Source organism: Musa acuminata, chromosome BXJ2-8, assembly GCF_036884655.1.
Source record: "Musa acuminata AAA Group cultivar baxijiao chromosome BXJ2-8, Cavendish_Baxijiao_AAA, whole genome shotgun sequence".
NCBI classification, from domain to species: Eukaryota; Viridiplantae; Streptophyta; class Magnoliopsida; order Zingiberales; family Musaceae; genus Musa; species Musa acuminata.
Window position 1 is genome coordinate 417385 of NC_088345.1, and position 11162 is coordinate 428546.

Genomic DNA, 11162 nt, shown 5'->3' on the forward strand with positions numbered 1-11162 from the left:
ACATGTTAGGTTTATGTCTTTTAACGTGGGTAAGATAACCTCAAATCTTAACGATCTTAAGATAATAAAAAATATTATAACTAACTTACTTTTTTTATTCTCATTCTTCTAAATGAATAAATAATATTTTATAAAGTTCTTCAAAAATATATATCAAAACCATCTTTTAAGAGCTAAATCAGTTTCATCGGAGAAAAAACATATAAAAAAAAGGTCCATATTATTGTTTGGGATTTCACAATCATGAACACTTACTTCATATATCCAAATAAATGCTTCTTTATATTCAAGAGCATGATCCAACTTAATTCACAAGTCTTCGTTTAGTCAGTGAACGATAATGCTTAGATGGTCATGGCTCAACATCATCTAAATTATCATTAGATTCAACAAAAGCCAAAGAGATTTTCTCGTGATCATCAATCGATCATCATAGAGAAAGTCGATAAATTATTAAATATCAACTTTATTTGTAAGGTCAAATATATTGATTGACATACAAATATTATACTTATAAGAAAAAAAAATATTTAAAAAAAAATGAAATGTTTTGAGTATATATATTAAAGTTTATCGACCAATTGATTGAGATTGATGCGACCACTAGTCATTAAGTTTCATAAATAAATACATTCACGAGATACAATTAAATCAAAATAGCTCTCGAGAAATATACTTTATTTTTTTTCACTACTAATTAGGGAATATATTGTTACGATGTCATGTTCTTCGCGGAGAAAAGAATGGCCAAAAGACAAAAAGTACTAACTGATCGTTGAAAGGATACGAGATAGAGATGTTGCTAATGACAAATTTGTCTTTGAGTCATGACCATATCGTCCAAGAAGAATATTTTCACCTTATTCAAACATGATAACCCTAAAATTAGATTGGGAGGTCGCATCAATTTCGAGAAATTTCATCTGTATCACTACTATAATATTTTATTCATAATCATAATAACCTAAACACTACCTTATCATCTATGCAAAGCTTTAAAAAATCTATTTAATTGCCATATATATATATATATATATTTATTTATTTATTTATTTTAGGGTAATATTACTTTCTATGTTTGATCAATATCACTCCTATCCCATTCTATCATTCATGTCTATTATTAATGGAAAAGTGCATGAGCATCAATATCTTTTGAGTTTGTTATGCTCTTTCTTCTACCCGATCCATGATCAACCCATTTGTTGGATCCAACATGTGTTGGATCCGAGTTGAGAGCGCAAGGTAACAATTTAATCGGACCCCACTTACAGCACAAGTAAGTCTGGCTATGGACCGGTCAATAAACAACAAGCAAAGCCCCACGCTGCGTCGGCGGGGCGTTCCTCATCAGGCATTTCCCGGCCCGTTAATTATGGCCGCACCATAAAGTCGCGCCTCACGGTTACCCACCCCAACAACAAAACACCTTGAGAAACAGCTCGTACCCTCCTCCTCCGGCTCGGCGGCCTCGCCACCACCACCGCCACCATGCCGGGGATCCACGTTCCTGCTGCTGCTGCTTCCATCTTCTCCCCCGCGTACTCCTTCTCTTTCGACGATGACGACGGATTCGGCGACTTCAAGTTCGCCTCCTCCGTCCAACCTTTCCCGTCTCACCCACCGCCGCCGCCAACGCAGCAGCAGCAGCAGCAGGACGATGACGACTGGGGCGATTTCGTCGTCAGCCCGATTGGATCTCACCCCGTCGAGTCCCCATCTCCGCCGCCCCTCTTCGACGCCTTCCCTCCCCTGTACGCCGCCGCTTCTGACAAGATCGCCGGTGTCAAGCAGTGGGAGAAGCCCAGCGGTGCCCTGCCGCTCTCGATCTTTGGGGAGGAGGAGGTGGATGAGCCGGAGCCTCTCCATCCGCCCGTCCTCTTCTCTGCGTCTTTATCTTCTTCGATCCCGGCCAAAGATCGCAAGGGACCTGTCGCCGCGCATGGAGAGTTGAGGGATCTGATCACCAGTCTCTATGGACAAGCTCCCCAACCGGTCGGTGGCGACAACGATGGCCTTTGTTTGGCCGAGGGGAAGGAGGACGATTCCGACGAGAGCTCCTGGGAATACAAGGACGCCTCTTCCTCGTCGCCCAATTCGGTGCTCAAGGTGATGATAACATTGATATCGATGATGGGAGTTCTGATGGTGGCGGCGTGGTCTAACTTTGGTTATTCTTTTTCGCTGATTGATCATATTCTGGCTCTCTTTTTCTCAGGAAGATGGAATACGAAACGAGAAATCTGGTCTTCAATGCACCGAAACTGCGGATTTTAGAGAAATCGAGGTCAGAATCGGCAGCCTGTTCACTTGGCCCCTCGTTTTCTTTTCTTGCATTTTAGCTACCCTTTTCAGTGAGATTCGATGTGAGAATCTGCAGCTTATTCACTTGGCCCCTCCTTGTTGTCTGTTCTTGCATTTTAGCTACCCTTTTTAGAGAGATCCGAGGTGAGGATCAGCAGCCTCTTCACTTGGCCCCTCCTTGTTGTCTGTTCTTGCATTTTAGCTACCCTTTTTAGAGAGATCCGAGGTGAGGATCAGCAGCCTCTTCACTTGGCCCCTCCTTGTTTTCTGTTTTTGCATTTTAGCCACCCTTGACATCTACAGGATGCATTCAGTCCAGTAACTTGTGCAGTAGCTTCTGCATTTCCCATTAGCATTAGAACGTGAATGTTCCAGTGAAGAATACATCTGCCAATTATTTTTCATATTTGAAGAAAATAACTAGGTGCGTTCTCATCCTGAGCTATTGTGATGTACATTTGTGATATGAAAAGAATACTGTGAAGGTTATTCAAATTGGATCTGGAGTTCACTGGCAAACATATAGTTAAATGAATGTTAGCAATGATGGACAAGATGTTGATAATCAAATTACAGATGGAACAGGTTCCTTTTCTGATATTAGTTCTCCTAAGGATTTGGAAGTTCATGATAAAACAAGAAACACCTAAAATGAAGATGATTGGTTTTCCAGCCTGGAGACTAGCAATAAACGAGGTGAAGATGGGTTCTGGAATTTCAGTGGTAATTTTCTCCAGAATGATGTTGTAACAACTACTGGACAAGAAGTTGTGTTTCTCTATTCCTTGGAGCTGTGACATCATTGATTGATATGCATTTTGACAGTCTTATTAAAGCATTGTTCTTCTCTCTTTAAAGCTATGAAAAATCAAAATATTCAAGATGCTGAGTCGAATGTGTCGGGACCCAACAATCATTCTGATTTTCTTCATGCTAAAAAAAGCACTGGATTTCTACCCTATATGGATTTCAGCCTGGGTAGTTTTCTACTGATCAGCATATGGCTGTCCTGATTGTCCCTTGTGGACTTGATTGGACTATTCAAAGGATTTTCCTAGATTATCTTTTAGTATATGAAGAAGGAAGGCTTTACTGAATGTACGTTTCTATAGATGACATTCAAGTTGCCTTCGGAAAGAAGAAGCACGGTCAGACAATGGTCCTTTTAGCTTCACATGAAGTTGTACTCAGTGCTATAAGCTGGCAAAAATATTTTAGTGGTTGAATTGTTTAAGTTGCTGATGACTGTCAACCGGTTGTTTATATGATGGTTCTTTTTTGAAATTTGCAAATGCTGCAGGCATGTATTGCTTGTGCTGAACTACGTTTTCTGAATCAGGTTCATAGTCAGAGTGGAACTTGGCCCCGATACCAGTTAATGCAGGAGGCTTGCATCACTTAGAAACTTCTGTGCATATGATCTCACTGTTCATCTGACCTCTTAAACATATTTCGTGTAACCCTTTCCAGTCAATCTAGGATCAGGAGCTATTTAAATTATTATAATGCTTCATATAATTGTTCTGGTTTCCTGATATACTACTTTCTTTATAATTAAATACAAAGTTTAACTAAGACTCTGGAATAGACCAACTATAGCTGCATACTAGGTGCATAGACCTGCTGGTATTGGTTGCTCACACACAATCTTGACCATTGGCTTTGTGGTTCCTAAACAAAGGTGAATGCAGTCAACACCTTAATCAAGATAAACCCTTGCTGGCGCCATTATAATCCTTTATTATACTAAGTATTTTATATCATGTATGAGGGCATAAATTATAGTCAGCTATTTTGAATATGGTTTAGGAGCATTAATCTGTGGATACACATCTGATAATCACATAATCCCTTTGTTCAAAAATTTTCAGGTTACCAGAAGCATGCGAGAAAGTAACCTAGATGACTGGCCTATTCATTCTCTCAGCAGTGTTAAAGAAGAATCTGATGTAAGCCCATATCATGATAAGAATGGGTATTTCTATGAACCTACATTTGTGGGGAGTGCAACTAAGGATATAATTTCTGGTCCATCTGCTGGTCTTAGTAACAACATACTGGACTTGTTTATTGAGGTTGATCAGAAAGATGCTATTTACTCTGAAAAAGATGCCACAAAGAAGGGACAAAACTCAGATATGGTTGACTCAGTGCAGAGGGATCATGATCTTGGTGGAACTCAATGGAAGTTCCTAAAGACTTTGGAATTAGTGGTTAGCAATCAGGATCCTGCATGTGAAATAAATAAATATCATTCAACTAATTTGTCATACAACAGTCCTGTTGATCTTTACCACAGACTGAAAGATGGATCGATATTCTTGTTAAATTGCCATCTCGATAATCTCGAGGTTAGTGCGATCCAACCATATAATTCCTTCTATTTGTTTCACTAAATTAGGTAAGGAAATTGTTTTTTATTTGCAGAAAGCATATGGAGTTGCTTCTCTTTCTGGTGAACAAATTATAGAAATGAAAAGAAAAGAGGAAATCAAGGTGAGTTTGATTTACAATGTGAGGTCTCTTTTCCTTGGGCATATTACTTTTGGATGCTTAAGTTTCGAGGAAGTTATTATATGTGAAGCATATTTTTTGTTTCATTGTTACCTTCTCTTTCTCTTACCTTATATTAACACTAGTACAAAACCACAGGTGATTTTACATTAATCAATTACTTTTGATGTCTTTGGTTCACTTTATAATTTATTTCTTAATTCATTTATTCATATCATCTCTATGCTATATAGCTGTGACCTTTATTTTGTGTATTATGAATAACAGATATAATGTGAGGAGATTGATTAGTCAGATAGTAATGATGTTAAATAAGTTATAGCAGATCTTTATTACCGATAAGCACTGCCATAATATGTAACTAGACCAATCTACATCAGTAAAATATCAAAATCTTATACGTTAAGAATGATTAAATTGTAACCAGTTATTGTCTAAAATTGGTCCAGACGACACTGCACAAAGACTACCCGTGCCTAAAAATACAATTGCAGTTGACCAACTGAGATACTTCTTCTGAGTCATTAGTAACCACTTTCACACTTGCATAGTTGATGTTTAGGCTGCTTAATTGCATGGTTGACTGAACCTGTTTATAGTAGTGGTCCTAAGACCATCTTATGAGCCTTCTAGCTTCTCATCCAACCTCTTAAATTAAGTTCATGAATAAGAAAAACAAATGGAAATGCATCGTGCTTCCTGAGATAGACCACCTTGATTGATGAGGTCATTGCATTCATTTGATCATATGTCGTCAAAGACACTACATGTTGTTTTTGACAATCCCATTAGCAATATCAAATCAACTTAAACTTTATGAAACAAGCTTATGTCATCCATCACATATAACTTTTAATTTGAAAATGTTAGGTTTATCAACAATATTCTTAAACATAAAAAAGACACTACTAGTGTAGGTCCCTAGCCTGTATGGAAAAGGTAAAGGGTTGTGTTAGGCTACTGATGTCTAGCACAAAATTATATTATATTATATAAGTATTTATGTCAACCACTTTCACTATAGGGTTTGTTTGTGACTTGGAAGTGATGTGAGGCATCTTCAACATCGGGTACCATGAAGTGTCAAGTGTAGGATGAGAGGTCTTAATGCTTGGATGTGGTACAAAATAAGCAAGGGTCCTCACGTTATTCTGAATTGATGCTTGTAAAAAAGTTGTCCAAAATCAAAGGGTTATCTTGACAACTTGGAATATAAGAACACTTTAGTAGAATATGTAGGTAGGAGAAAACTCTAGGGAAATTGATGCTAATTGATTTAACATTTGGTATGGTTAGTCTATCACCCAGAATGATCTGAGGCATCTTCACCATTGGGTACTTCAAACCAAGTTTCGACTTCTTGTGCTAACCGGTTGGCATGGCACATTCTGCTCCATACCAACATACCATGTGTTGATACGGTGGGGCTTGTCGATGGTACCAACTCCCCATAACCCTCGGAAAATACTTGAAAATTAGGAAAAAAACATAGATTAGGTTTTTAATTTGGAACTAAATGCAAGTTTAGTTTAATTTCATTAAAAATATCTAAATTAGGAAGGGACAGTGAATTAATTTTTTTGGGCTTTGAGGAACAACTTTGTTGCATGTTCCCAATCGTTTTTTCATTGATATTGAATTATCTGCAAAGATATGACTTAAATTGTTATATTACAAGGTGAAACTTTAAGATTGAAATGAATCAAGTAATCTTGATTACTTTGATACCAACCGATGTAGAAGAGAGTACAGAGAAGCATAGAGAAAGCAATAGAGGAGTGAGATTAGAGAGACAAGTAAGAGCCTAGAAAAATAGAGAAGATGCAGGTTTTACATTCAAATATAAAGTGTTTGATCTATTGACAAGCCCCACTATTTATAGGGATTTAGGAGCCTTAATACAATCAATGTAGGCAATGAGTCCCAAGAGTAACATCCTAGGGAAATTATATGCCTTTCAGAAATCCAAAATGTGACTTCTAGGATTCCTAAACAACTTTAAGACAATTTATTATAGCTAAGAAGTAAAAGAGTGCACTTAGTACAAAAGTGTACATAATACAAAAATAGAGTCCTAAGGTTAGCACTTAGAAAGAGCAAGAGACTCTTTAATTTTTCACACAACCCTTAGAGTTTCTAGGTCAACTAATTAATGACCTTTTTAGCTGATTTCTTTGCCTGAAATAAACTCTTCTAAAATCTTTTATATAGCTAGATGGTTCTTTGTCACAAAGGAAGAAGTGTTCATTGTCCAATTATATCACATATGCATCAAGCCACGTAGTTGAGTGTTGCTCCATATCTGAGCAACATCCAATTTCATAAAAAAAGGTAAATGAAAATTTGACTTATTGTTCGATATGCATCATGAAAGTGTTGTACGACCTCGGAGGAATGTCAAACACGGATATTGTAATTTTAGGGAGATTGATCTACAGAGACCTTGTCCTAAAAGATCAATTTCCAAAACAGCATACCCAATTTATAAAAATTCTTACAAAAGCCAGGATTGCTGAATTCATAAACTAAATTTTCATTTCTCTAATTCTAGGATATAATTTGATCGCTATATGGTCTAACACATTTACATGGAATGACAATTCCAATCAGATCCCAATGGCATATCAGTCCTATGCTGCTCCACAATCAATGCCTATGGTAAAATTTTCTAGGACTACACCTATCCCTCTCTTGAAAAATGTGGGTACCATTTAACCAACATATGGAATAAATACTAATGAAATTAAACTTCTTTCAAGTAATGATGCCAAGAGGTTTTCTGACATGGCAAACGTGAGGCCTGAGTGCCTTGTTGAGGTGCCTTCAACCGCTCATGTCAGTTGAGGTTCTAAGCTTCATAGGTGCTCACCTGGACTAGCCTGAGCAACCCAGTCATCCAAATCCGTTCCAAAACTAATTCTCATTCCCCCCAAGGGGTGCACCCAACACGTCCCCTGCCTTAGCATTTCTACCACTGATATCTCATTCTCTCATTGTTGGTTGCCTGTCCTCTCTTTTGTTAGTATGTCTCCTCTTCTCTTATCTCCCTTCCCTCTCCTATTCCTTTTCTTTTCCTCCCTCTTTCTCCCCTCTCTTCACATGTGCTCTACCATTGTCATCCTCTCTTCTCTTTTCCCTCTTCACTCTTCTTCTCTCCTCTTTTCTATGTGTGGCCATCTCTTATTGCGGTTTTGGTCTCTTCTTTCCCATCTCTTTTCCCTTTTCTTTTAATCTCTTCTCTTTTTGCGGCTAGCATTGACTGTCATTGCCCTCTCTACCTCAATAGTCATCACCACTGTCCTCCCCCCTTCTGGCTTTCGTCCCTCCTCCCTTTCTTCTTTCATTCCTTTCCTTCTTTCCTTTTCTGCTGCCCTTCCTCCATTGTTGCCCTTCCCCTTTCATCGCTTGACTCCTCTCTCTTTCCTCCCTTTTCTTCTCTCCCTTTTCCTTGTGACATCAATTTAACATGACAACAAGATACCTTTCCAGTGGCATCGATAGGTAAATCAGAAGAACCATTGTGAAGCACTAAACAAACTTTTAATGAAAGTACAATTATTATAAGGATGCAAAAGTTTCTAATGTTTTTACTGTATGTTTTGCAGCAAAAGTACCATAGATGCAATAATTTTAGCAAGACATCATGTTTTTATTTGGATATTAAGATATACAGATCATGTTTTGTTTGAAGTTCTTGTTTTAAAATTTATCTTTATTTTTATTATATTTTTTGTAATTTTCATAATGCTAGCATCTCGTTTTGCTTGTATGAGCCCCTAGGGTGCTCTTAATAACACTGGTTTCATGAACCTTTATATCTTCTTGAAGGTATAATTCATACATAAACCTCTGGAAATATGCCTGAGTGTAATGTGATTACAATGCTAATTTCTATTGTATTGAAACAATAATATGATGAATATTTTGCATAGCACACATAGCACTATTGTTGCCTTTAAGCACCCATATCGCACATCACAGGGTGATATTCTTTTTTTCCCCTACTCATTTGAAGGTAATATTATATTTGGCCTGGACTTGAAAGTCATTTAACAAATTAATTTATTAGTCTTTTTCTTTTTTTTTCTGTGTCAAAAAAGTCATAGCACGTTTATCATTTAGTTTTAGTCTGCTTGCATTTGAGTATGATTTACTTTGAATCTTAGATATCTTTATAAGCTATACTTCCTGGCTTCTCATTTCTCTTGGGTGGTTAAAATTAGTTAGGCATTTTTAATTAGATTTTTTACAAATTTTTTTAACAAATCGAGTTATGTTTATGCCTATTTACCCTCCTTCAGGCTGTTTATAAGAAGCTGGAAGAAGCTAAGGGCACTAGAAATATTATAAGGGGGGAGCACCTACCAGTAGATGTTTATGTTAGTCAACTGCTTAAAGCTGTAGAAGAACCAAACTTTCGAGCATTTGAGCAAGAATATCACCTATCAGAAAGAATCTTGTCAGTAAGTATTCTTTAGCTATTTGCTTTATACATAAAACTATTAAAAAATCTGTATCCAAACTTTCGTGTATGATGCCCAGAACTTATGAGCTGTTAGAAACTAATTCGCTTGCTTTAGGCAGGGAAAGAGGCAAGTGCAGCAATCGAACTTCTTGAACATACCACCTCAGTACTTCACATTCTGGCATTAGCATCCAGGGAGGAGCAGCGTGCTTATATTGATGTATGGTCTAATATGGCTGTGGCTTGTGTTCAAGAGTTGCAGCATGGTGCCAAGGTTTTAAAAGAATCAGTTCAAGCACAAACCTTAATGCAAATTTTATTTGGAGGTATACTCTCATACTAACTGAAATTAACTTTCATAAAGCCAAACCTGTAACAGATTTGGCAAATTCGTTACTCATCAGCACTGAATATCTTTCCTCCTGGCAAAATTTCATCCCCTGCAGAAGCTAAATATTTCATTGCCCTTGGAGAGATTTATAGAGTTACACAAGTATTAAGAGCCTCCATGAAACGTTACAAGCCTTGGATATTACTAAACTGTGGTAGCTTAAGCAAATTATCAACTAGCTTGGATAAGTGTGCAGAGGCATGGACTATCTCTGGTCTGGAGGAATCTCTTAAAAAATTTTCCAATGCCAATGATGCAGAATGTGCTGGTTTGGCCAAAGCACTCCTTGCATCCATCAAAATCATTCGTGATCTTGATCTCTCTCACTATTCTTTTAATCACGACAGAAGAATTTGCAAATTATCATTATTTTCCATGGAAGAATTACAAGGTACAGTGTGAATGCTTCTGAACTCTCTTACCTTGGTTATTATTCATAAAGATTACTATCTTTCATGAACTTATCTCCTCTTTTTCCAAAAATGGGACAGATATGAAAATGGGGCTATGGTGTGGGGAATATTATTTTGTCAAGCTAGCAAATCTCTGGGCCAATCGGATATCTTGTGATCCTCCTCAGTTGCCATGCTTACATGTCTAATAATATGAGAGACTCAGAGACTTGCAAAGGCACCCAGTCAAGGATTCTAATGAAACCACAAGTGTCGGAAAATCTTCATTTCATATGAAGCAACAAGAATCATGCTGCAACATCATCGATCTTAAATGAGAAAGAATAACCGTAAACCCAACCCTGAGTTTGTCGTCCACCATTCTTACGGTCGATTTCCTTTTCAGAATTCTAGTCCATAGAAATGCAGTTTGTGGTTGTAAATCGTGACTCTATTCTTTCTATTCTTTTGATGTATATAAAGACACAATCGGTACTTGTTATTTTGTTATTCTGGATTCTCGAGTCTTCAAAAGAATCTTGTATTTGACGACACAAGACTTTTTTGGTTTGATGAGTAGAAGAGTAAGAAGGAAAAAAGAAGTGAAGCATACGAGTCTTTTTAGGTACTTGTTGCGTGTGGTTTGATGACTTCGTTTAGAGTCTATTGCTGTCACGTTTCATAACGTAAAAGCTTTGCTTACTTACAGTCAGTCCGATCATGGAAATGTAAAAGTGGATTTTTATTTTGTTTTTCATTGTCCATAGTGAAAGTGACTACGATTGCCACTATTCAAAATCTCATTCATCCAAATATTCTATTACTATATTAATTTAATATTACTTATTCTTGTCATTAAAAGCTTCGATAGATAGATAAATAGAAAGGTCCTCTTGTTTAGTAGACTAATAATAGCAACTAAGCATTTCATATCAAGAATCATAGTAGATGAAAAAAGCTTTGAATAGGCAAATGTGTGAGATTATCGAATCGCTTACCATATACGTTCCTCGAAAGAAATAAACTAACTTGAGAGAATGGAAAGATACTTACCATATACGTTCCTCAATCCTCCAATTTTTTAGATGGCAATCTT

The 11162-nt window shown here is 37.1% G+C and overlaps 1 protein-coding gene across 3 annotated transcripts; it reads left to right on the forward strand.

Annotated features, from left to right (window-relative positions):
• Positions 1 to 1360: 1360 nt before the first annotated feature.
• Positions 1361 to 10676, forward strand: LOC103994189 (uncharacterized). 3 transcript variants are annotated; one of them, XM_065119380.1, is made up of 8 exons: positions 1367 to 2109; positions 2219 to 2287; positions 4176 to 4655; positions 4732 to 4818; positions 9120 to 9281; positions 9399 to 9609; positions 9730 to 10065; positions 10166 to 10676. In XM_065119380.1, the coding sequence occupies exons 1-8, from the start codon at positions 1492 to 1494 to the stop codon at positions 10273 to 10275; spliced, it is 2073 nt and encodes a 690-aa protein (XP_064975452.1). In that variant the 5' UTR covers positions 1367 to 1491; the 3' UTR covers positions 10276 to 10676. The 3 variants fall into 3 exon arrangements, with proteins under 3 accessions (XP_064975453.1, XP_064975452.1, XP_009412790.2); XM_009414515.3 differs by having other exon boundaries at positions 4732 to 4800; XM_065119381.1 differs by lacking the exons at positions 9730 to 10065; positions 10166 to 10676 and having other exon boundaries at positions 1361 to 2109; positions 9403 to 9603.
• The last annotated feature ends 486 nt before the right edge of the window (positions 10677 to 11162 follow it).